The sequence below is a fragment of the Pavona decussata genome, unplaced genomic scaffold, assembly GCF_977016875.1.
Source record: "Pavona decussata unplaced genomic scaffold, jaPavDecu1.1 SCAFFOLD_38, whole genome shotgun sequence".
NCBI lineage: Eukaryota > Metazoa > Cnidaria > Anthozoa > Scleractinia > Agariciidae > Pavona > Pavona decussata.
The window spans coordinates 1,736,977-1,764,302 of NW_028145460.1; the positions used below are offsets into that span (position 1 = coordinate 1,736,977).

A 27,326-nucleotide genomic window follows, 5' to 3' on the forward strand; every position below is an offset into this window, starting at 1 on the left:
AGGGACTATTGAATACCCGAATCACTAGCCTGCGAGCCTGCGTAGCAAGCTTTTGCGTGGAGTTTTATGTTCTTCGCTTTTTGACTGCGCGGGTATTGGGACGAGAGCAAAAGAAACGGATGAGGGGGGGGGGGGAGGACACTTCTTTCTCCTCTCCTCTCACCCTTCCTCCGTTTAACGCTCTCGTCCCAATTTCCGCGCGTTCAAACAGCGTAAAAAAAAAAAACCCGAACAAAACCCCACTGAAAACGCTTACTACGTAGGCTAGAAAATCACAGTTCGCGCTAACTTATTTTTAAACAGCCTATCAGCGTTAAAGCAGCTGGCAGTCATTTTGCCTTTCATACCAAAAGAAGAAAAAAAATCGCCTTTGCGTCCAAAAAATATGATTTAGCCACCACACCTTAAAACAACACGCCAGCCTTTAAAACGCGATCAGTGCGGTAAGTCTTACAGTCGGAATCCCTAAACAACAAAGCTGGCATTTCAGACTAAGTAAGACTTCCAGATAAACATAAGACAACGCAATTGAGTCACAGTGGAGAGAGACCTTGTGCATGCCATCAGTGCTCAGGCAGGAGATAGAAACAACACCATATTTTTCACAGGGGAGAAAATCCCTTCAAATCAGTATGGAAAGTGTTGTAGTTAAGGGCAACAGACAGATGTTGGTCAATGTTTGGGCTGGAAGGGTTCATATAATAGTAATATATACATTCTTATATGGCGCATTTCCACAGCTCAATGCGCCTAAGACTTTAAGACCTCTAAAGCCTCACTTTTTAAGCCCAAAAGTGTTCGTGTAAACGGGAATCCACTATACCTTATCAAAAACCATCCCAACCTTCAAAAGCCATTTTACTTTTCCGTCATATACTGAGTTACAGTATAGTGTTTCATTCATAAAACAGCCGTATTCTGGCATGCTACAGCCACTCACAATATATGATACTTGCAGGTTAACGTTGCTGCTTCCTTGTATGATAAAAAATTTATTGACTCATTTGTTTTGCCTATCAAGAATTATGAACAAAAATACAAATAGTAACTAAGAGATCATCATTCCAATTATCTTTACTAAGCATTCATGAAGCCTTCTTAGGTTAAGATATTCTCAGGCTGAGTATTCTAGGAATACAACAGCGCCATTGTAAGGAACGGCACTTATGACTGATTAGTGGAATGGTGAATTTTAGACAAAAAGTTTACGATCATTACAGAATTTTTTAATTTGCTTGATCAAATCTTCATATTGTTTTTCGTGTGCAGAGGAAGAAAACTGTATCGACGAAAATATGAATGGGATTGTTGAATACTCAGAATAAAACAATTGAGGAATAGAAAAACCGCGAGACTAAGCGTTCCTGTATTGTCGTCACAGCCCATTTATCCCCAGTCTTCCGTCTTGCGCGGTATTGTACCAAACCGGAAGTGAAATTTGACGCTTTTATACGCCTCAAACGCGGGGAAGAAAAATTGACAAGCGATTTTTTTTTTCGATTTTCATACGAAAACAACACTAACATTTGATCAAGCAAACAAAAACAAAAAAAAACAAAAAAAACATGTCATATATACTTTAAGAAAGCTTCATCCTTTTACATCCTAACAACAATCTTTCCCACTTTGTGTTGAGAAAGCTGACGCTGTAGGGTGTCACAGGCATCCTCTAGAGACACAGTGTGATGAATAACTGGCCTGTGGCATAAAAAAAGAGAAATAATGTACGATGAATGATCGGCTCGTAATAAGAAACAAGTAAAGTTAAGTATAGTAAATAACTGGCCTGTGGTATTACCAGGGATACAAGGCTTGTAAAATACATAGTTTATGGAAAATTAAATGAAAACAACAAAAAAAAAACCCTTTCTCATCGGCCTTAAATAAGAAACAGAGTACTTAGTAACTTACAGAAAAAGACAAGGCATTAGGAGACTAACTTCAAGTATGCGTTAAACCGACGAAAAGTCAAAAACACAAGTGAGAGAAATCCCCCAGAGAAACACTAAACCTCACAATATTACTCCAGGGTAGATATTTCAATTTTGAGAATTCAAGACTATGTTTGTTTGAAGGGGCATTTCATCAAGAGGGGTCCTTTACTCTGTACAGAATACACACAAGATCTCTGTGCCATGCTGCCCTGAACATACCACACGTACCAGCGTTCCATGCTCTATCCAGTCGAGCCGCCAATAGGAATTACCTCGACAGAAGCTTTATCAATACTGTCGTCAGGGTATGGAACAGCTTACCAGAAGATATTATAGGTGTACTTCAGGACTCCAGAATTCAATCCTTCAATTAGTGTCGCGTGCATAAACATCTATTGATCTCCAGAATCGAACGATTGTTATCCCTATTTGTTACTTATTTATACTCCTAGTTCTTATTTATACTCGTTAAGCAAAGAGCCGCTGTAATCCACTGATTGTCCTGCTGGAGCTATCACTCTCCAGTTGGTTAATTGTTCACTTCTACACTAAAAAAATACGGTAAACTACTAGCATTCTAGATACGCATGCGCTTTTTGGGCTCGTCACGCATTCTGAAGGCTAGTAAGCTACATGTGGTCAGTTCCTGACCTTATCAATGTGTTGGACAATTTCTCCATAATGTCAGTGAGGATATCTATAGAAAGTTAAAGAATTAGAATTCTCTGTTTCTTATTCTCCCACTAATTCAATACTGATTTCTTCACTGGCTAGACAACTTGACACATCAGAGATCCGTGCTATTAAAATTAATTTTCTTTACCAACCCCAGGTGAGATTCCCTTATACATACAACGGAACTGATTGTCAGAAATTTTGAAACTAACCTCTGAAATAAAATAAAAAACAACAACAAACTATTTTAACCCCTTATACGCAAACATTCCTGTCTTATTTTTTTCTGGATAATGTCCTTTTGAAGGCGCTGTTAGACTAGGCCAACCTCGTGCCCAGGTCTCTCCTCTTTACATCTCAGGGACGTGAAGAGGACAGAGCCTTAGAACGAGGTTGAGACTAGCAAATTTTCCTTGGAACTTATCATGTAAATAAAGTTAACTCCCAAGTTAGGCTGTTCAAAAGGATACGTAAATATCGTCCTTGTTGACCTAAAAAGAAGAATCAAAAGTTAAGTTATTCAGATAATCTCATGGGACATCAAAAAATTTTTTAAAAAAGGTGCATTTCGAACCAGCCCCAGAAGCAAAAGTCAAGTTTGAATACATCTACGGCAGACCCATTTTTTTATTCTCGAACTGAAACCAACTTCTTTCTACTGAAAAGAATATTTCCCTGTTCTGAAACCAAAATGACGATAAAAATTTGTTGACTCAGGGCAAATAGTTTTTTGAAACGAAATATTTCATTTTTATCTCAATGTCTTCTTCAGTCGTTTGATCAAATGGACAAATATTGAACAATTGTTTTGAAAAAGCTGTTTGTAACCATTTAACCCATAATATCAAAGAGGAAATTCTCCTATCTTGTCCCATACTTTTCTTTTTTAAAAAGTGTTGGGGAAAAGTTATTAAAATATCAAGACAATTTAATTCACCTTGGGTGATCATATCCTTAATTCTCATGACCTCAAGGGTTGAGTAAACATTGATATTACAAGGAGAAATTTGATGCTGATCACTGTTGAGAGTTAAAGCTCTTACCACGTGAAAGAACCCAGGAGTGTTCAAAGAGAAAGCTGACTGAAGCTCCTTTCAGGTAAAGCATCTGAGAATCTGGGGGATCCAACTATAAAACAAGGAAAAAACTGATATTTCACTTGTGTCATTGACAGTGAGACTACAACACTACTTCACAAAGGCATTGCACTACCAGGCAGCACTCACAACCAAAGAAGAATTCATATAGTGCTAGTTTTTAGAACAAAATCTTATTCCCCAAATTTACTAGCTCTTGCTGGCCTTACGAAAATGCTAGCTGACCTTTTTTTGTATTTTTAAATTGTGACATATTTGCTCCCTTCGAAAACGAAAGGAATTCATTTTCAAGTGTTACAAATTTGAGCTGACATTTTGCTGAAAAAACTTTGGATTTTCTTTAGAGCTAAATCCGAATTTGTGATAACCACCAAAATGAACTGTTGGGTTCCCCTAACAAACCTGTAAATCCTGAAGAGAAGTAATCCATCTTCCAGCCACAGCAAGGCAGGAGATTACATCATGTTTAGAGGGTGAAGAATTTTTGAGCCTTAATGCTGACAAGTCCCCTTGTTCTTTGACATCAGCATCCTGATGAAGAACTGTTTAGCAACAGAAAATGCCTCCACTTTAATTTGATTTGGAATTAATTTTAATGACTGCTATATAAAAAATTAATAATTCATAAGCCCATTGACCTATCAAATGTAGACTAGGTATAAAATGCAGACTGCAGACTGCAGACTAAGTATAAAATGCAGACTGAGACCAAAACCGCCTCTTCGTCAAATATAGGATACATTTTGAATTTTTTCAGCTTAACTTACGCTTATTAAGTGTCATACAATCGTCTTTCGAGATCATTTCCCATGAAATTGACATTATTATATTCTTTTCAAAAAGCATCAACCTTGAAATAAACAACCCCAAATCATGACGTAAGCAATAACGCGAACACATGACCTTTACTTCGCACGTGGCTGACCTTTTCGCCGCTTTGTGTCAACATGACATCGGCGACATCGGTAAGTGGCAGTCAGGGTGGCAGTAAAATAATGCTTTTTGAATAAAATTAAATATGTCTTCATGTATTCTAATTGCGAGAATACTGAAGGTATACAATTTGTCTTTTGACAAACTTCGTCAATATTCGAAGAAACTAGTTAAAATCTGTCGATGTCCAATTTCTTGCCCCCTCGGAAATCAAGTTTGTTTCCCTCATTATAACAATGAAAACCGTCATGAGCGTAATTGTTTTCGAACTAATGCAAAGCGATTAAGCTCGCGTCTTCTTTGTGAAGAAAGGGCCTCAGGAAATGAAAGCTACCAATCGAGATAAAGAAAACAAACTGTCGAGAAATGGGTCAAAAATAAGGTCAATTTCGTGGGAGATGATCTCGGAAATGTGATTGCGTGACATTAGGGTAAGTTGAAAATTGAAAATGTATCCTGCATTTGAGGAAAAGGTGGTTTTGGTCTCAGTCTGCATTTTATACCCAATCTGCAGTCTGCAGTCTGCATTTTATACCTAGTCTGCATTTTATAGTCAGTCTGCAGTCTGCAATCTGCAGTCTGCAGTCTGCATTTTATACTGACCGCCTATCAAATGGACGATAAAACATAACATGCAGTGGTTTTAAAACCTGATAAAACCTCCTCCTTATTAGTATGCGGTGTTTAATGTTTTTCTCCTATGCTAATTTCCAACGTTCACAAAAGCATCATCGTTATGAACTTTCTTGACACACGCTTTTCCTGGAATGTTTTTGAAGCCGCTCAAAAAACTCACAGCACGTGTTTTATAGGGTCTAAAACCACTTGGCTGAGCCTCGTGGTTTTAAATCCCAATAAAACACTGCTGCTTGTGTTTTAAACATTACTTAATGGTCAACACTCCCATGAGCCGATAACCTGGGGAGTATTTTTGGGGGTTGAGGGCAATTCAACATTTACTTCATCATTAACCAACTGCATCAAACAAATAAAGAAAAAAAAAATAAATGGGAATTTTCAGTGGCACATCCATAGAGTGGCTATGTTGTACGTTAAAATGAATCCCAGGTTAAAATGATTTCAACCTAGGTTGATTTGTATGTTTCCTTTGTTTTAGATGTAAATTACCCAACCTTACCAAAGGAAAATACAAATCAACCTAGGTTGAAATCATTTTAACCTGGATTCATTTTAACCTGCAACAGCTATTCATCCACTGTTTCCAGGTTGAATTGTACCATGTACCGTGCTACACTTTAAGATACACCCCAAAACATGCCACAGTGTTATGAAAATTGCCTACAATTTATTAACAGCAAAGTTCCAGGGCTTATAGAACTGTCTAGAACCTGTAGCCAGTCACTGAACCTTGAACTGTAAGAACATTCTGAAACATTTTAGATTAATATGTAAAATTTTGCTTTATTATAGAAACAAAGTCATGTGAAAGCAACTGAATATAACTTTATATTGTAATGTGACTAAAGTTTTAGTAGAAGTCTTCTGTGGAATCTGAAATAATTATGGAGGAAAGTATAGTAAAGCAAGGTCTTTGTTGGAAAAGGAGTAGGTATAAATGTCAAGGGAGGACGTGCTGTAACTTGAGAAGTCAATGTTGAGAAAAATAACTAAAACCAGTTTGTTGCTCTCCCGGGTTCAGGTTAAGTTCTGTCTGAGAACAAACACATAGTTGAAAAAGCTTCTCTTACAAGGATTTTCTGAAAGCTGTTGATGTTTTAATCTATTTACTTCAAGAGTTTCTTGAGGAAAAATGCATAATTTGCATACAGACTGAAGCACATCAAAAACTCTTTTTGTGATATTTAGCACCGGTACATGTAGTCAGGTCAGCACACCGTGGCACCCTTGTAAAATTCTTCCCAAAGTGCATCCTTTAGGATCCTGTGAAATCATGCAGCTGTATACAGGATTGCTGCCCAGGATTTTAAATGGCAACAATATAGGATCCTTAATTATAAATTAATACGATCTTGAAAGATCCTGTAAAATCTTATAACTGGAACTCTTAACCTACACAAAATCCTACAAGATCTGAACAGCAAAATCTGTGAAGCACCCTGCAAGATCCTTCAAGATCTGTTGACCTGTAGGATCTTTGCAGGGACTTCAAGGATAATTGCAAGATTTTGCAAGATCTTTGAAGGTCATAAAGGGCTAGAAGAGAAAATCCTTAAGGATCCCTCTTACAATCCTAGAAGATCATCATCCAGATCTCGAGAGATCCTTGAGGATCGTTTACAGATTTTCGCTAGGATATGCTTCAGGTAAGTTAACACCTACCTCCGTTATCAATAACACAGTCCACACCAAGTCCACCTGTTTCATCCATGCAGATATCTACCAGGGATTTCTTTGTGTTCCTTAAGTCTATAACATTTGCTGCAAAAAGGAATTCAAGATGTTACTCATTGACCCAATTTCCTACTATAGGTGCATATAACTGTAAATGGTTTGAACCCAGGAGTCAGGTCGTAAGTACGTAAATTATGATCATCCGGGTGAGTGTAGTTCTAAGAAGGACAGTTTGTGGTGACTTTGACTGATGTTTTGACAACCTGAGTGGAAGTAATCTTCAGAGTCAAGTGAATTGTGGAACGTCAGTAGGTGGTATATTTGTCTCTGGTTGTTAACCTGATCGGTCAACGAAGTTAAGATGTTATTGGTCATTTGTCAGTAAGCCGTGATGTTATTGGCTGTGAAGACTGTAAAAAAGGTGATTGGTGCGTTTTGATCCGTCTTTTGTTAGGCAAAAAGTCAGTGGGTCTATCGTAAGTAAAATGTCTATTGTGTGTCTGTTTCGTTGTTGTTGTCAATAAGTCGTTTGTATGGTGCAGGTAGTTGTAGGCAATGGTTGAGTGGCGTTTGTTCTAAGTTAGTAAACCAGCTGACCAAAGCTGACTTCCGCTCGGGTTGTCGAAACATCAGTCAAAGTCACCACAAACAGTCCTTCTCAGGACTACACTTGCCCGGATGATCATAATTTACGTACTTAGGTGCATATATGAAAAAAACATTTAAATAAAAAGGAATGAGAATGTCACAAATTTTCAAACATTATGGCTTGGCATTTCATCCATGGACTCAAACACAACATAAAAAGCATAATCACTGGAAAATAAAACTCAGTTAAAGCCTTCATTTGAATTGCCATACTCTAAGATTTCCACAACCTCAAATGCCACCTTGCAGAATATCACGAATTGTAGTGCCGCAGGAAAGTACTGCTCCACAGCTTCCATTTGAATGGTCACGCTTTGGGGATTTCATCCACAGACTCACAAATTAGAACCACCTTGTACAGCATGATAACTGGTATACCTGCCAACTCTCATGCATTATGCACAAGTGTCACACCTGTGGACTAAAGACATCAATCTCACACATCAAGGACAATTTCTCATGCCTTACTCACATCCGGACCAGTTGTTCTAAAAAACGTCATTTCATTTTAGATTTGTTATGTATTATTTCTTTGCTCTTTATAACGATCGCAAAAGCTTTCAAGTGTCTACAATCCGTTCGAATCGATAGTGTTCAAGGCTCATCGGAATATCTTCAGACATTTTCGGCAACATTCGGAAGTCTTTGGAAAATCGTCGGAAATCTTTGGAAGTAACTCGGACGTTTTTGGCAATCCCGGTCAAGACAAGACAAAAATCTCACGCGTTTGACTCAAAAAAAGTTGGCAGGTATAAAACAGCACCACAGGAAAGTACTGCTTACTGCAGCTTTTATCTGAATGGTCACATTTCAGGATTCCACCCACAAACTCAAAAGATGCAACAACTTTAAAATAACTTTGACAAGGTTCAAATTTCCCTGCTCTGCACATAGGCATCTTTTTTGTCAGGCAAAAGGGAAAAAATCATTAAGTGCAACAAAAGAGACCTTTGTTGGCTGGGAAGATTTGACTCCAAGAGGGCATGGGTTTAAAAATGAACAATTAAGGTTAAAAGACCAAAAATTAAAACTAAAATTTAAAATAAGGATTCACTTGATCTACTTCTCAAACTCATTAATAATTCATTCAGAAAAAGCAAAGAAATCACTACTGTAAGGTTGTTTAGAAAAGTGATCTTAATTATCACAAATTTGGGTGTCCTTTTGCTTTGAATTTCTCCAATAATTGTTAACTAATGGTTTGAGAAGCTGTTACTATCAAACACTTAAAATGGTGGACATTTCATCTAATTCCCAAACACCTCAAAATTAGTTAAAAGAACTCCGCCGGCTTTTTTTTACCCACTTCTTGGTGTTTGGATATCAGATGAAACACTCTTTCTCGTGTTTGGTATACATTCCAAAACTAAGGCTTACCTATTGATGGTTGAAGACTTTCTAGGTATATAACTTCCTCTTCTGATGATGCGGTTGCCAGGACCTAAAAGTGTTTCAGTCTTCAAATTGTGTTGCTCCAAGAATTTTCCATACCCCACCTCCCTATGAAAGGGATTGGAAATTCTAGGGGGTGGGTTTTCCCAAAGGTCAACATTAAAGGAAAGTATGAACTCAAGCTAACTTGGAATTTCCAGAGGGGTGGGGGTTCTTAGAAAAAAAAATCTTTTCCATGGGGGAGGGGGTTGGGTGGGGGGGGGGGGGGAGGATAAAGATATTTTCTGGAACTGTTCTGAATATAATATAATCATGACCTTCAAAAACTCATTAATAATTCATAAGCCCATTGACCTATCAAATGGTTGATAACACATCATGTGCAGTGACTTTATATCGATAAACCTCCTCCTCCTCCTGCGGTGTTTTATCAGCTGATAAAACACTCCTCATTAGTATGTGGCGTTTTTCTCGTATGCTATTTCCAACGTTTACAAAAGCATATTTTATTGTTATGAACTCTATTAACACACGCTTTTCCAGGAATGTTTTTGATGCTCTTTAAAAAACTTGCAATGTGTTTAATTTTATCGGGTCTAAAACCACTCAGCTGCACCTGGTGGTTTTAAACCGAATAAAACACTCCTGCTTGTTTTTCAAACATAACATAACAAATTCTTGGATCTGATTGGTTATCAACAGCTATGATTTGAGCTTTAACATTAACAGGACAGTGTTTGTGTCATGCCTAAGTAATTGGACAGCACACATCATTGCGCACGCTGTAATATGACAGTTGCATTTGACTGGGGTCCATTTCCCAATATAAAACAGTTGTTTCTACATTCATTGTCATGTAGAACTTTGTTTGTTTGTCACAGCCATCTGTTCTTGGTAATTGTAAAGGTTATCATTAACTGGTAACAGGACTTTGTGTCCTCCAATTCAGTCTGTAATCATACTAATGATGAAATAAATCTGACTCCTGCTATGTGGTTGTCCCATTTGTAAGTCACTCGACATATGATTACAGACCGAATTCGACTTCACTCAGCCCTAATTACCATTTTCAGGGAGCTTAAACACAGATGTTCGTGAGCCATGGATGACAGCCTGAAGTCGAATGTTTCCTTTTTTGGAGTGGTTTTGCTCCTCACCACGGACAGGAAAAGCTCTTGTTGATGACTGTGGCTTGACGTTACAAAAGTGATGGCGTAAAAACGCTTCAAGAAGGGAAAAATTCAATTTCTGGTTGCCGTCCGTGGCTCAAAAACGTCTGTGCTTAAGTTCCTTGTTAAGTACTGACTCAAGTGGTGTATTGCTTTTTGTAGCGGTTTTGTTTGTGGCAGATTCCAGTTTCGAAACAAAGCATTCCCTGCATACAAAGACCACAATTTTTGAAAGTTCAATTAATTTTTATTTGACTGACACAAATCAGTGGTAAGCCTTTAAGGCCGCGGTGGATACGTTGACCATGAATATATTCATTAGGCAAAATATTGGCAGGGGTACCACTTTTAAAATCCTAAAATCACGAGCAGTTCAAAGCCGATTTCGCCAAAACTTAGCAGACGTATTGGAGAATGATCAAAGTGCACTATGATCGTTTTATAATGTGTAGATGGCATCTTAGGGCAATATAGAAAGTAACTTAAATTAAATTTGTTAAAAACGTGATTTTGTGTCCAGGTTTTCTCCTCCACGAAGACGCAGAGAAATTTGATTTTACCACTGAGTGATCTATTACAACATCTATTGTGTCATATCATAGCCGGATTTTTTAACTTCAAGCTTCTTAAGAAATATTTGCCCTTAAAGGCGCAAAATCTATCATGCTAAAATTCAAAGGCTTCAATCTTACCTTCTAAGGCTTATTTTAAAATTCGGCCCATGATATGACAATCTACAATATGCCTAGTTTATCATCTTGCCGTGTCAACTCTTGAAATTGTGCACTATATTCTTGGACACAAAAGTGCTTGTTTTTACGCTTCCGAAGGCTTTCCGAGCAAACACGAGGGAGCTGATTAATTGAAACCTGGATTATGGTAATTTTGGTAAAATCTTACTGCACGGGCCATAGATAAGTGCACGCAGAAATCAACAATACTTTGAAATTCACTGCATATATATTAAAACGCACGGCCTTGCGGCGTATTGCAAGTAGTAGCTGGCGACATGCAGTAAGGATTTTTTGATCAGCTCAATTTTATTACTACCAGTGGTAATTACAAAAAGTTCGTGCTACGCGAAATAAATCACATGCGATTATTGAGGCAGAACAGAATATTTTTAGAGACATTTTCATGAATATTTCGCTTTTTGTCGGTTTTAGTCGTTTGACTTCGTGCATATTATTTAAATAAATACATTCTGATAAGAATCCTGTCCACCGCGGCCTTAATTCATCAGTTCTGGTTGAAAAGGCCAACAAATGATTTAATTTTTATTCATCAATAATAATTATTAATTTTTACCTTAGCTCCCCAAATATGAGCAAGTTGTATTTCCATTACACCACAAGCCTATGGAAAGAAAAATCTGGTTAAGCTCATCAAACTGAATTTTCATAAGTGGTTTTGTAATTCTACCCAGATTTTTGAAAATGGGCAAGTCATGCTTCTTTGAGAGTGCGATGCGAATGGTTAGTTGCCAAATGAATATAAAAAAGGTTGTGTAGTCTTTCTTTTGGTTCCCTCTCCTCTCTCTCCTTTGTCCTTTCTTCACTCTTTTGCATTATTCTTACCTTTCTCCGGGCCATAAACCCCATGATTTGGGCTTGTTTCACAAAAACACTCATTCCAAGTTTTTATCTACCACCTTTTCAAATATTCAAGTTCCCGTGCATACTTACAGAAGCTCCATTCAATATCAACACTGTTTCACCGCTGCACACCCTGGCTTGATAGTGAAGGGCAGTGTAAGCCTTGATAACATCACCAATGCAACCTGCTGCATCAATATGATCCACCTTTTCAGGTTTTTGAACTAAGAGCAAGCAACATGAATTACAATTTCATGAAAATTAAATTATCAGAAAAAGCAGGAAGTTTGATCAATATCAAATTATCTGAACTTCCTGGGACTTCAACAAAATTAATAATATGATTGGATAATTTTGAGTCTGGATAATAAAAGAAAAGGAAAATAATAAATGAAGTGTGAACCAGTGGAAAAGGGGCTCAATAGCATACCTCTTAGGATCATAAAGAATCAAGCCCCACCACAACATGGTGACTTGTCCAGGGTATAAGAGGAACTTTGTTTACGTGTTCAGCCTCCTTAGCATACCCGTACATGAGCAGAAAAAAATAATGCAGTACTCTTGACTATAAATTCAGAGCTCAGCAAGCTTAGGACTTGCTGAAATTTGATCATGATAAATTATGTAAAAAATAGTTTTTGAGCAGCAGCAGCATACATTCTTGGTCAAATTTCAAAGCTTTTGAAGCTAATTTCTCTGAGTCAGATTATTCAATGTATCACACTGATATTCACCCTGATTACCAAGTGTGACATGCTCTTTTAGTTTATGGTATCTATTTATAAGTGGGATATTGTTTGATGTATGCTGATGAGACCAAAATAAATGTTAACAAATATGGCATCAGCAAAGCTTCTCCAATCAATCAATCAATCAATCAATCAATCAATCAATCAATCAATCAATCAATCAATCAATCAATCAATCAATCAATCAATCAATCAATCAATCAATCAATCAATCAATCAATCAATCAATCAATCAATCAATCAATCAATCAATCAATTAACTCTATTTAAAGAGGGTAACACGGGACAGTACTTCAACTGAATAACTAGTGGCCCTCCTATAACACACAGTAAAGATAATGTTATGTTACATATACACACTCACCTACATCATACTGTGACATCACACAGAAATTTGCACAACCAGAGGATGCTGAGTCCAAAGGAAGCATTCCTGCATTTGAGCATAATACGAAGAGTGTTAAGAACTAATATCCAGTGAAGTCTTTCTTGAGGAGGAAACCCCTTGGGACCAGGACAATCTTTCTATCCACTTTAGAGAGGTGTCGGCCCTACTAGAGTCTGATTTGAGAGGGTTCATTATATATTCAAAAAGACAAACAATTTTCAAACATATCACATGGCAACACTTGGTTCTAAGTGTGAATATGTTGCAAGCATACATGTCAAACAAACTGTAATGTATATTGTGCAGTTCCAGAAAATATCCACAGTCACCTCCATGGAAGGTTTTTTGCTTTGCACCCTTCTTCCCGCTAGGAAATTCCAGTTTAGCTTCTTACTTTGCTTCTAAAATTTTGGATTCCAACAACCCTTGCTAAAATCTACTTTTCCTGCATAGTTCCAAACTGTACATAAATACCTTTATAGTTTGTATTTAAGGAGACACCATCCTTTTAATTCTATAGGATACTGTACAGTGAGATCTTATTCATAAATTATGTCCATATGAATCTTTATGACAATTATAACAAAAAACATACTGTCTACATGTAGGCTGGAATAGAAATAGGAAAAGAAACCCAATCTCAGAGATGTCAACCTCTGAAGATCTGAAATCTGGAAATTTCTTTCTTTAATTTCTCTCTTTAATACCCTCCGCTCCCCCCTAAACAAAATTGATGCAGTTACCCTCCCCCCCATTGGCACAAAATTTGCACGAAACTAGAGCTTTTTTGTGGCAGATTGGGTAAATGTAGCCATGACACGATATTTCTTAAATTTATGGAACATTTGAGTTAAAATACTAGCCTATTATGCAAATAAGACACCAGACCGCTTTCATCCGGGAGGTTCAGTCACCCGTACGGGAGACAGGGAGATTCATTTCTTATCCAAGAGACTCCCGGATAATCCAGGAGAGTTGGCATGAATGCAATCTCTGAGTAGGATCTTGTCTCAAAAAAATCAAGATCCTGTACAAGTAGGATCTCATAATTATCTTATTGCAATTCTGTATAGAATTTCTGCTAGGAAATTCTGTGAAATTACATAGCTGAAAACACCAAGGCTCAGATCAGCCCCTGTGTTTTTAAAACAAAAGTGAAAATAACACACTAACCTGCTATCTCATCACCAATGCTTACTCTTGTCACAGCAGACCCAACTGAAGCGCAGGAGGAAAAGAAAGTCCGGTAAAATTGAATAACAGCTCCCCCACAAATCTGCCAGCCCACTGTTGGTAAACCGTCAGCCGATGCCAACAATTTACTGACAGATTACCAACAAGGTAACTGAGTGATAATGTTGTCCTAGCTTGTTTCTGGTTTTTTCATCCAACTAAACTATTGCTTTGTGTTTTATTTTCGTAAAACACACTTTTTTCCATCCACCTTAGTCTGTCAGCCGTTTGTTCATGTTGGCCATTTGTGGACCAACTGTTGGTCATTTGTTAGCTGTCTGTCCGCTGTTTGTCGACCATCTACTGGCTGACTGTTGGCCATTTGTTGAGCAACTGTTTACTGACAGTAGGCTGACAGGTTTATGGGTGAACTGTCCTTCAATTTTTCCAAAAATTTAATTAGTGCAATGTTGTTAGTCTCATGCTTTGGCTAAATGCATGAGCTGCTATTAAGTAGGGAATTTGAGAGCTGACATATTTTCAAACACATTACTATGCTTTGATACAAGATCGATTTTACCACTGACAGTGACCGAATTTTATATAGACCAAAACAGTTTACTTGTTCCAAAACAATTGTCAACTTTCAACTCAACTTTAACTTTATTTATTGTCAGTTGTAATGAAACTAGACTATACGCAGGGTAAAAAATAACAGGCTTCATCCACACACAAAAAAAAACATTTAATCTAACTTACTAAGTACCCCCCCCCCCCTTAGAAAAGGACTGTTGCCGTAACAACATGGACCTCTGATGATGAGAAAAATTCCCATTTTGATACGGCATGTACACTTAAATTCCTTATCAGTCATCAATAATTATTATTGTCAAATAGCAAATTTATCAATATATTGTCAGGGTTGATCATACCATTTGTCACAATTCCTGATATTTCTCTCCCAAATGGCTGCTCCTTCTTGCTTATGAGATTGAATTCTTCTAAAATCTAAAACAGGATTTATAAAGATCATCATTAAGTTAACAAAGAATTCAGCTAACAAAGAATTCAAATAATTTATTTGTGACATAAAAAAACAAATTTAAGAACACAAACTCGAACAGATTCTTTTAGTTAACTTTTAAAGGATGGGGCATCCAAACCCACATAACTTTGTTTTAGTACAAATATAATTTTTACACCTTTGGCAAATGACTGCTAATTTTTGGTTCACCTGTTTGTTGGTGAATCCAGTTTGCAATTTGCACCCCAATTTATTCATATATACTTAAGACTTAATACTCCTATTTTCCTTATTGTACGACTTATTGTATCTTTTACACGGCTCTCTGGAAGAGCATTTTTATGAAAGGGATTCTGTGTTTAAATAAATAAAGATGATGATGATGATGAACTACTCCATATAGTTACTAGACTGGACAGTATTACTTCAAGGCAGTTAACAAGACCTGATGGTTGTTCCATTTAAAGATTGCCGTACCTTGTTATCATGCATAGACAAGCCACAGGCCTTGATCTTAACAGCAATGCCATTTTCATCAAGTGGTGGACATTCAAACTGAAATTTAAAAATATAAATTGTACAATAAACATAAAACGTCCATGGATGCAATTAAAGCACACTATGCTTTCAAGGAAAAATTCAGATCAGGCATGAGGATCCGAAGCAGGAGAAAGGAGAGTTTGTGGCCGGGGCAACAGGGAAGGACTGCCCAGACTTCTTCAAAACTATATGACATTGTAGACCCCACCTTTTATCCCAAAAAGGAAGAATGAAATACCGATGAGGGACAAAACTGTGAAGAAACTTTTTATCGACCCACAAGTTTCACCATTTAATGCACTGACACATCAACTAGTTTTGTCCAGATAATTTTGTTAGCACCTACAATTTGTAAACTAAGTACTGTGCAAATCAAGCAACTGTTATTTTGCTTCAACCCTTCATGCCCTCTCTCACCCAGCCTTCCCTTCACCAGCAGACACCTAACAACAGCTACAATGTACTCTCCATTAACAGTGCTGTCTTCCCCCTTCCCTTAACCATCCCCCTTCCCCACCCCCCCCCCCCCCCCGCCCCGCCAAGGTGCAATCTACCGTCAATCACTTACCATCCACCGAAGTTATCTTTTTAGCCGCAGAAAAAGAACGTAACATTTAAAGTAATTCACGGAGAAAAAAAAACTGTTCAAGTTATTAAAAGTCTACAAAAATCCAGGGCGGTTAGCATCTGATGCACACTTATAGTTATAGCACAATCCATAATAATTCGCTGATCTAAGCAGTAGTAGCTACAATTTGTACCTTACCGATTCCCGTAGCTCGTACACTTTGTGGCCCTTCTCATCTTTCCTTACAACGACAGCTCTTGTCTGCATTGTTAAAGGAGTACCTACAGAGATCACTTACACATATAACCGATATAAAGGGAAAGATCATGCATTACTGAATCAGTCACAACAACCCGACGCCATATTGGTTTTTTTTTGTGTTACCTCTGTACATTTGGTAACGCAGGCTCCGCGAAGTGTTTCCAAATAGTAAATTTAAAAAATACCTTATTACAGTTTATGAATATTTGATGCCCATAGAGAATGTCTTATCTTTAAAGTGTCATGTTTTTTTTTATCTAAAAACAAAACAAAACAAAACTAAACAAATGGTGTCATGAGGAAAGTCTATTTTTAGCACCCATGCGCAATGAATCCTGGGTAATTTGGGCAAGATGGCGCCCTCCACCATACAGAAAATAAAAGCTTCAATTACGGGCCAACAACCAGACGATGATTCACTTATTACAGAGGTACAAAATTTTATTTAACATCTAAATTAATTTCCAGTAATTTCCGACTGGATATGTTTTGCAATCTAGTATTTATAAGCCAGCATTGTGTTGTAGTTGCAGACCTTATTGTGCCGAGTTTCAAAACACGATAGTACACGAAACGGTAGAACTTTCGTTCGTCAGAGTACAGTAGTGTTGTTCTCATCATGTTATGTTCCAAAGAATGTTCAAAAGCTTTAATAAGTTTCCATTCAAGAGTGTTGAAAAGGTTTTTTTTTCATACAATTCGTATTGAAAAGTCGTTTTATACCACGCATAAACTGCAAACCTCAAACCAAGTCTCCAAACCGCGATGAACAGCAACAACAAAACTTCAAACTTCAAAGGTTACTGTAAAATTTAAGCGTACGTTAAACAACAATTTTCTCTCCTCTCTCCTATTGTTTGGCATTAAAAAAAAAACGGTTATTGTTTGACTCGATTCAGTTACATTTGGAGTTGGTCATGAAATTATTCTCTTGCCCAGGCTGTATCACAGTTCCAAACAACGTTGGTAACAGTGAATGTATTACATGTAGTTCTAAGCCTTACTTTCAGTGTGTCGTGGCATCTTGACCTCAAAGATATCTCATCTATCTACACTCCTTTACTTAATTTATCTATATATTTTATCTATTCCAACAACTGATTCTCAATAACTTAAAGACTTTTGTGAAGCTACGACCTTGTCAATAATAATAACTGTACAATAATAATATTTTATCATGGCTCGTGCTGAAACACACGCAGTAAAGTTGAATAATGGAAGCTAAGTGATTTCTAAGGAATACATAGTAAAGAAAACTATTTAATCATGATCAGCAACTAAACAGTTTATAAAAAAAATGCTCTTGTACATTATCGGAAACTGAAACTCTGACATCCAGCTAAAGCTCAGCATATCTTTTGGTTCTGCCATTTTCTGCCACAATGTTAAAGAAATCGACCTCTGCTTTAGTGTTTGTTTATAGAGGTATCCCAACATAATCAGTCATTCAAACTTCATGCGATGCGATTCAAGTGCTTTCTTGGTGATTTTATTGAACACAACAAAACATTTGCAGCAAATTAAAAACAATCCAACTTTCAGTATAATTTAGGCTGACTACATCATGGTTGCTAAACTGGTTAGCATTCATTTGACTGAAATTGCATGAAATTGTGTAGAACCCCACTAACTCGGAACTCCCAAGGAAAACAAAAAATAGTTCAAGCTACATGTAGCCACAAGTTAGTGGGGTTGCCTGTTGATGTTGAGTTGAATTTCAAGTATCCTGTTAAAGATTAAGAAAATGTTAAAGTTTTATCATTCTTTCAAAATTACATATATTTTGGGTGCAATTAGTCTGTTTTATAACAGCCTTTTGATAAGATTGTTTAGTTTGGGAATTTTAGCCAAAATTTTAATAACATATCAAGGAGAAAACAAAGGCTGAGATCTACCTGACCATTGCCTTAAATGTCACAGAATTTACTAACGGCCGAAGGATTCGAAGCAGCCACTGGCACAGGAGGAAAATACTAAGCTCTGGCAACACAAACCTCACAGTTACAGAGCAGAGCGGGGTGATAACAAAATTACAGCTGTAACTTAAGTGGCCTTTAACCCTCAATTTAACGCATTGCATAGCTTTCAAAGAAGCTACAATTATGCTAAGGAAAGGATCAAGAGACAGATAACCATGATAAGAAACACAACATCTTGCCACAAAAGCAAATAGCCGAGCCCAGCAATACAAAAGCTGCAAGATAATGATTATTACATGGTTCAAATCAGGTTACAAAGATGAAAAGAGAGGCTATACTGTCACAAGACACACTGAAATGAGCCATACCAAGCCTGAACCAAATACCACAAACGGCATAAGAACGACAGTCGCTAAACAGAAGCAACAAGAGGTCAAATTGATAGAATGACCTTTGAGATTAAAATACAAAACATGCGACAGTTAAGCACGTGGCTTTGTTCAGTGACTATGGCGCAAATCCTCCAAATCATAAATGGCATTTACTAAAAAGAAAATCCAGCGCTAAAAGAAAATTTACAGGGAGTACCGCTTATTTCATAGGGAAAAGGGTGTTCTCTGAAAGACAAACCCATGAGGGCAAAACTCTTATTTAGGCTAAAACACGTATGTGAGAGTTGCGCTGGCCTGTCAACCCCATTATTGCTAGGATGTTGTCATACATTGAAATCACATCATCAAATGAATAAAGATTTTTACACATCCATTATCTGTAGGTATGTTCTGACATTTTGAAGTTTACTGGCCGACATTTATACCATAGAATTTGAGTGACTGGTGTAAAATTGAGTCAAGGGAAAGTAAAATTACATGTAGTTCGGGTTGATGGAGTTTTAAGTTTGGTTTTGTAAATGACTGGAAAAATGGAGTCAAATCCAGAGGAAATCAGATTTTGTTCAAGTTAGCAGGGAGTTCAAGATAACCAAGTTTGAGTAAGCAGGGTTCTACTGTAACCTAGAAATACAGAAAATAGTTTGTGTAACCTAGCTCTTGGCATGTCAAGACTTAATAGTCTCTCTAAATTAATAGTCTCTAGGTTACATACTCACAACTGGGTTCAGTTGCTGTGACGAAAGAGTTTGGTTACCAAACGGCATGATTATTTTTCCAAGGGTTGTCTGTCTGTCTGTCAAAGTATAATGTAAAGTGAACTTGAATTTTTATTTTTTTGAAATAAAGATATTCAGATGTTACAAATGTGCTGTTATAAATTAGTATGAGGATGCTGGCTGTAATCTGTCATCACACATTTTTCTCTGTAAATTCTTGTTTTCACCAGATATCCGATGCAACCACATTGAGTTGGTCGACAAGGATAAAAGGGTTTCTTGTCTGCTTTTGTCTTGGTGTTTTCTTCTCCATTTTGGTAAGTTGTGTACATGATATGTATAAATCAGGGACTGGGTAGAGTGTAATTTCAAGTGGCAAGATCAAGTACTGAGGTAGGAAGGGGTTTGATATAATGACAGTGTGTCTTTTTGCTACTCTGTGTAGATTTTCTGTGCATCTCTGAATGGAGCAAAAAACTTGGGTTTTTTAATGATGCCTATTAAAATAATGATATTTTTGTCTGGCTTATGACTATGTAGGAAAAGCAGATTTAATCAAAGGTTGTTGGAATCTAAAAAGAAAGCTAAGGTAGCCAAACCATTTTTAGCCTCCTATGCAGACGTTCTGTGGGCTCATCAGGCATTCCTCTCTGCTGTGCATGACACGCATCAATGCCATGTATTCCTTTATGCGTGATGAACCCAAAGAGTGTCTGTGTAGGAGGCTATGCATTTCTCGGAGATAGTTGAGCTTCAATTTGGAGTAACATGCTACACATTATTATATATTTTAAAGCTTTTAGAATTATTATCTAAAAATATTGAGGGGCTGTAGCCAGGATGAAACATAGTTAAAATTTTAGAAAACGACCTCTGGCTTAAAATTATGACTAAAAAACTACAAGCTTTTGACTGCCCGAACTGCAGTCTTTAACGGGTAAAATGAAGACTGCAGTTCAGGCAGTCGGAAGCTTGTAGTTTTTTAGTCATTTTCGCCAGAGGTCGTTTTCTAAAATTTTTAACTAGAATTATTATCGTTGCTTAATTATGGCTGTAAAACACCTGATTATCCCCAATTTTCTTTTTGGATTCCAATGCTCTGCATTGCATGTTTAACAGACCTGTGTAAACACAGTTTACAATCATGCAAAATCCCTCTTCTGCTGGATCCTTGCTGTGTACTATGAACTTAATGTGAACCCTGTGTCTGTTTGTAGGGTTGCCATGGATACCTTCCTTTTCAGCCTAAGGGCTTAGGTCTCCTTGCCAACCTTTAAGGCAATAGGTCCTAAGCTCATCTATTGTTGATGAATTCAAGGACGGTGCCTACTAACACAGAGGTATTTTTTTGCACACTCAGTTTATTACTATGAAGGAAAAGCAAATATTAGCAAGGACTACTGCAATCCATAAAGAGAATTGAGGGTAACCATGCATTTTTTGAGAAAATTAAGTAACATTATTGTATGGCAAGCTAGTCTCGAGGTAAATCTGAGCATTCTGATTGGTTCTTTCTTGGTCAGGATTTCACCATATGGACCGTTTCCATTGAAAGAGTCATGAGCCGCGTGTTTTTGTTTACGACAAGCAGCAAATTCAAAATTTGCAGCTAAAACTGCGAAAAGAAAACCTGAAAATACTTCCATTCTTTGCAAATTAAAGAAACTATTTATTATTTATAATCAATGTGATTAAACATTCAGTAAATTTGTTTACAAACTTGTGGTACCACAGCTTGTTCTTGGGTTTCTTACGTCATCAAAAACAGGTCACGGCAGAAGTCCTTTGAATTCAAGTGACTGGAAGTGCATTGTAATAGAAAAACTAAACAAGTTTGGTCCGAGTGCCATATAATAAACTGCTTACTAACCTAGCTTGCTCGAGTTGTATTGAGGAATACTGGCCCTTGGTCGTTTTTGTACGGACCGAGCGCAGCTAATGGTCAGTACTGCAACAACCTTGTGCCATTTCCCCAGTACAGCCCTTGCACTTGGTTAGTAAGAGGTTAATAATTCTAAAAAGCGCTAAAATACAAAGCAATGTATGGCATTTTTTTCCCAAATCGAAGATTAATTATCTCTGAAAAATGCATGGTTACTCCCATCTTTATGGATACCAAGCCAAGAACACTTGCTAAGTTCTGCTTTCTCCGCATAGTTTTAATCTGCGCAAAAATATCCCTTTATTTGTAGGTACTACCCATAGAAAACCCAAGTATCTTGAGATGCGCAGAACGTATGTGCAATAACAAAAGTAGGCATCATCCTTAAATGTGGCTAAATGAAATTAAGCAAGAATCCACAATGATTAGCTAAAAACAAGGCAACAAAAGTTCTGCAACGTCCAGCACAAAGCAAGACAAATGCAGTGATAGTCACATGGCATGACACTTGCCCGAGACTGCCATGCAGATGGTATGTGCCATCAGAGATAACCTCTGACGTCATTGGTTTTGATTCAGCCACATTTAAAATGCCATAATTTTAGGGTCTGACGCACGATTGTGTAATGACAGTTACACCGGAATGTACATGCACTTTGTACTGCGTATATTTGTGAATTTTTTTGTCTTATTTCCAGGGAATGATTATGTTATGGAGAGATGTTAAATTATTTGCCGTGTTCTATTCAATTGGTAACATAACAGCACTTTTGAGGTAGGCAACATTATCCTTGGATATATTATTTTTCAAAGGAAAGTAAGCAATTATGGGAAAAGAAAGCAGCATAATTTTTAACATCATTTTGACTGATCAAGTTCAAAAATAGTGAGTCAAAATCTATGTCGCCAGTCAATTTCATCTTTTGGTTGGCTTTGTTTAACCTTGGTTAGGTCATGTGATTTAATATGCGTGGCTTAATCCATCCAGGGTTCAACTCCTGTTTGGGCACAATTTCTTTCTTTAGAATTAATTTGTGATCATATCCTTGTGACAGAAGGCCGTTGGCAGAGAAAGAAAAAAAGATGAGTTTGGGTATAGAAGCTGGAACTGGAGTAGTACAACTGGCATACTCTTCTTCGGAGTTTGCATGATTGTGTTAATAACTCATAATTTTACTGAAAAATACATCTAGATGTATCATTTATTTACCAGGCTTAAAACATAAAATCACATTTCTTTCACAACTGGCCATTAGTATTTACCAGAAAGGAAATATTTTGTTATTTTGTTTTGTTGTGTTCTGATATATGATTATCCTCGTGACACATGAGTCTGGTTTGCTTTTAAAGAATATTACCATTCTTATCTTTGACATCTTCTCCTTTAACATTACAGTGTATCTTATTTCTGGTGTTGTAACAGTAAGTTTGGTTGAGGTTGCACCAGTTGACTGAATGTTATAAGTACATTTTCTTCCTTTTCTTTTTAGTACCTGTTTTCTCATGGGTCCAATGAAACAGTTGAGGAATATGTTTAAAGAAAAGCGACTTATTGCAACTATAGTTATGTTGGTAAGAAAATACCTTACTTTGATTTGTTCAATTAATACTCAATGAGTGGTGTCCTCTTTACCATCAGCGTCAGTGGTAAAGCAGTGAATTTGGGGGTACTATCTTTTAGTTACAACTACACTGGGGGGGGGGGGGGGGGTTCTCCCAAAAAAATTGGGTAGGGGTGTGCAGCCGGCTTCCCAAGACCCTTACCCTATTAATGACCAAAATCTGCAATTTTCCCTACCTTATTTATGACCTGTCAAAAATTTGATACCCTATTTATGACCTGATAGTGTCTGGTCAACTTCAGTTCAAAAACCCCTGGAGCCCGGCACATGACTGGAGTGCGTAATAAGCCATTGCAGCATGTACACAGTTGCCGTAAACACCAGGATGAAGAAGTAGCTTCTCAAAAAAAAAAAAACCAACTAATTCAAGACTAGAGTACAAAAATCGCTATTTATTACCAAATTGGCGGCAAAATGGCTAAAATCGATACCCTATTTATGCCCAAAAAATGGCTGAAAAACCATACCCTTAGGGGCCGCACATACCTATGTAGTCCATATAAGGGAGTACCCCCCCCCCCCACCCTGGGCAACTACCCTGTAGCTTGACAGAGTAATTGTTTTTGAATGTAATTAAATTCCATTTCAAAGGGCCAGTTCTACAAATTCTTCAAATTAGGACATTTTGAAAATGTTGTGCTCCATTTGTTGCCAGTCCGTGGTTATTTACGTGTATTCTGTAGTGGTCTCTTAACTTTTGTATTTAGGCGCTGTTTCTTTAATGATCACACCATGCCTTCTCTTGATTGTCTTGGTGTTTTTGAGTTAAAGAGGGATGATTATCTCTGAGACACTTTTACCGATCATTTTTGAGCCTTGGAGCTGTACAGGACATGTTTGGTATATGAAATAGCTATGACCAGAGTATCCAACTGTGCATGGAAGGTCATGAGTTTGACTCCATTTGTGAACTCTGAGGTTTTGTCAGGTTAATAATATTGAATTTTCAATGGTGGCCAAGGTAAAATCTGTCCAATCTTATGGAATTAAATGGTCTTAGCTAGTGGTTTGTCAGGCCTGATGTTCATGTCTAGATTCTGTAGTATTATGAAGCAACTGGGAGCATGATTGTAGCTCATCACAGCTTGTGTTACTCCCCAATTTTTTCCCAATGGTATTCCTGCTCTAACCTCCTTGGTCTACTAGAGAGTGACGACATGGAGTTTCTTGTCTATTGAACATAATTTTATGATACAGACCAACACCCTTCCAACCTTCTGGCAAACTTAAGGGTGCATTGTCTTACTCACTTTATCCATGTAGCAACCAATCTAGAACCTCTTGCAGCTGAGGGGAAGAGGCTAGGGTGGCGGGCCTTGAGAAAAAAATGGAAGGGGCTGGGATTGAAACTGTATCAGGGATTTAAAACAAATTGGCAATTTTTGCACACAGAGCAGAGACTAGTTAGCAGAACCAAGTGAGCGCAAGAGTCTGTAACGGACCAACAGTTCTTTCAAATAATGAGGAACCATGTCATTTATTGCCTTGAAAGTTAAAAGTAGTATCTTGAGGGTGATTCTCTCAACAGCTGGCAACCAATACAGGGGCCCATTTCTCGAAAGTCCGACTTACCGGGCCCGATAAGTGTCTGGTGATGAATGTTCCTTAACAGAAGTCAATTTTTGTTAGCTTAGAATACTAAATTTTAAAATCTTATAATTCTATGAAAACATTGGCCAAGTACCATTTCTGTAATCACTGTGTAATCAGCTAAAAAAAACATTTAAAAATATACTTATCGGGCCCGATAAGTTACCAGGACTTTAGAGAAAGGGGCCCCAGGCCTTTTAGACTAGGTGTGATATGATTATGCTTAAGCTTACATATCAACAGCTGTGCCGCTGAGTTCTGTCCATACTGCAGTTTCTGAATTTGGTTCATAGTGAGACTTAACTGTATATTATTTTGTAAATGGGTCATTTTTCTCCTTACCAGGTATGCCTTGTTCTCACTCTTTGTGCTGCATTATGGGTAGGTACATGTATTTCAGACATGTTATCTCTGCTCTCTCACCATAACTTCCTATTTAGTATAATTACAGTTGAACCTGTGTTAAGCATTCACCCTCGGGGAATGCCTAAGAGACCGCTTAACCCTATCTAAGCCGGGCTTTTTTTTTTGTCTTCTGGGGCTGGTGGGGGCTTATTGTGCACTACCCTCCATAACTTTAAAAGTATCAAAGCTATGACAGTGAGACTCAGAGGATAGATAGTACATCCAAAGAAGTCCCTTTGAGGTCTGCATTGCATAGTAATGATGTCATATTATATGATAATAAGGTCATGATTACCAAATGGTGGCCGTCTTGAATCTGCCATCTTGGATTTCTGGATTTTTCCCAAAACTTCAGGAAAGTGCCAAAATTGAACAAAAAGTAGCCAACACCAATAAAGGAACACTAATATGAGGTTAAAACATAAAAGTTACAGGAAGAAATTAAAGTGATTTTTGTTCATTTTAAAAAGGGATTTTCTATTTTCTGAAAAAATTGCTTGTCAAAAATGTGTTGCCATGGTAATGTCAAAGTCAATCAACACTAACTGATCACATCAAATTTGTCCGAGATAAATTTCTGAAAAAGTCCTGAAGTTTTAGGGCAATTGCTCAAATATAAAGTTCAAAGTTGCTGCAGGTACAATCCCCCCCAACCACCTCAAATGGTGAAAACAACATTATATATAAACATTTGTTAACTTGGTGAACAGTTTATGCACAAACGTGCTCACAAAATCACTTACTTGGTTAAGACGATAAAATGGTATGACAAAGGAGAATATAGTATAGGGATAAACTTATAAAACATGAATGCCAAGATCCTACAGTCAGTATAAATATTTGTAGGTCGTTAGAAATTCAATTGCCTGGCATGCTATCTGTTACCATTTTTGAGTGGTTTCTTTTACATAGTGACCTTTTAAGACAGGCCAAGACAATACAAAAATCTTGATGGGACTTAGTAAAGGATGGCCTGGGGCGCCCAAGAAAATGCTCTGGGCTGGCAACTAAATTATTTGCAGCAGCACATGTTGGGCTCCTAACTTCTTAGCTTTTGGCATTGTGGGCTCCTTGAAATTTTTCTAAGGCAACAGCTTTGATAAAACACCCACTTATCTTAAGATGTTTTATCCAACCCGACCCTGGACACCACTCTGGTTGAAACCTTGCCTGACAATAGCTGCTTTACAGTGTAGGTGAAGGGCATACTGTGAGACAACTTTCTAACTCTGAGTGTTTTGTATCTTTCAGTGGGAAAACAAGGGACTTGCTTTGGTTTTCTGCATTTTCCAGTATTTGGCCATGACATGGTATGTATCATTTCAGAAGGCAGTCACAGTTTTTCTTCTATGGTGCAATGAAAATTAATTTCTTTCTTTCTTTTGTCTCAGGTACTGCCTTTCCTACATTCCGTTTGCAAGGTATGCATGATAATTGATTTCATTGTTAAATGTTTAGTTTTTATGCCCTTGTTGTACTCTGAAGAGCTACCTTATTTACTGTACAGAGTGAGCCCTCTGTTTTGTAGTTAGGTAACATAACAGGAGTAGTCAGCAGAGAGGTGGAGCTAAGTTTAAAGGGATCTTGTGTAGAGTTATTGTAAACTGTAGGCAGCAGAATGGTCAGCTGTTAGACTCGGGGACACAAGGCAATGATTAAGCATTGGCACAAAGGAATACAATGTATGTCACCCCAACCCTCCAAATCATCCAAATATACCAAAGAAATGTCTGAAAACAATTCAAATTTTATTCTTACATTCTTGTGACAACTTAATTTGAGTAAAGTTGACACTTCTTTTGACGAAACTATTGCAAACAAATTTTTCATTTACACTTACCAATTTATTGCCATTGATTAGTATGTTTAATTGTTTGGGCCATTTTGCATGTTACAGTAATTGCTACAAGGTCTTTCAACCAAGTGACAATATTTATTTACCTGTTATCAATTCTTCATTTTGCTTTAATTATTTTCAACACCAGTCTTACCTAAATGATCCTTCATGTTCTATATCTGTGTACGTATTCACTTAACATCTTCTTTGTTTCTAGGGATGCCGTTAAAAAGTGTTTCACAAGCTGCCTGGCATAAGCTTGTATAACCTCTCTTACTTGGAGGCGCATCAATTCGTAAAATAATGACTCATGATGCAAATGCCAATAAAGACATGCATCACTAATAAATTTTGCTTGATGTAATATTACAAGAAAAGTATCAAAATTTATACATTAAATGTTATGTGCATTTAGTTTAGTCAGAGAATGTTAGTCTTGTTTTATAAATGATTTCATACAATAGAACGATGATCATGCAGCATGCATCAGGCATTCTCATTCGT

At 37.3% G+C, this 27,326-nt stretch overlaps 2 protein-coding genes across 3 annotated transcripts in view; one reads left to right on the forward strand and one right to left on the reverse strand.

The window, feature by feature from the left end:
* LOC146483538 (ferry endosomal RAB5 effector complex subunit 4-like) overlaps positions 1–16,586 on the reverse strand; it is a 53,676-nt gene extending 37,090 nt beyond the window's left edge. Inside the window, exons 1-14 of one of the 2 annotated variants that reach the window (XM_085105696.1) lie at positions 16,397–16,586; positions 15,568–15,645; positions 14,999–15,074; positions 14,067–14,111; positions 12,870–12,938; positions 11,847–11,980; positions 11,470–11,517; positions 8,978–9,041; positions 6,941–7,039; positions 4,109–4,248; positions 3,653–3,737; positions 3,080–3,100; positions 2,586–2,631; positions 875–1,698 (exon numbers count right to left, since the gene is read on the reverse strand). In XM_085105696.1, coding sequence (XP_084961822.1) covers positions 1,599–1,698; positions 2,586–2,631; positions 3,080–3,100; positions 3,653–3,737; positions 4,109–4,248; positions 6,941–7,039; positions 8,978–9,041; positions 11,470–11,517; positions 11,847–11,980; positions 12,870–12,938; positions 14,067–14,111; positions 14,999–15,074; positions 15,568–15,645; positions 16,397–16,465 — 1,074 coding nt within the window. In that variant the 5' untranslated portion in view covers positions 16,466–16,586 and the 3' untranslated portion in view covers positions 875–1,598. Of the gene's footprint in view, positions 1–874; positions 1,699–2,585; positions 2,632–3,079; positions 3,101–3,652; positions 3,738–4,108; positions 4,249–6,940; positions 7,040–8,977; positions 9,042–11,469; positions 11,518–11,846; positions 11,981–12,869; positions 12,939–14,066; positions 14,112–14,998; positions 15,075–15,567; positions 15,646–16,396 lie in introns of those variants that run through there. The other variant, XM_085105697.1, reaches the window with a different exon arrangement.
* A 152-nt stretch (positions 16,587–16,738) lies between these two features.
* On the forward strand, positions 16,739–27,241 carry LOC146483540 (vesicle transport protein SFT2A-like). Its single transcript, XM_085105712.1, has 8 exons — positions 16,739–16,890; positions 19,717–19,803; positions 22,067–22,143; positions 22,859–22,940; positions 24,926–24,961; positions 26,237–26,295; positions 26,377–26,406; positions 27,040–27,241. The coding sequence occupies exons 1-8, from the start codon at positions 16,813–16,815 to the stop codon at positions 27,077–27,079; spliced, it is 489 nt and encodes a 162-aa protein (XP_084961838.1). The 5' UTR covers positions 16,739–16,812; the 3' UTR covers positions 27,080–27,241.
* The last annotated feature ends 85 nt before the right edge of the window (positions 27,242–27,326 follow it).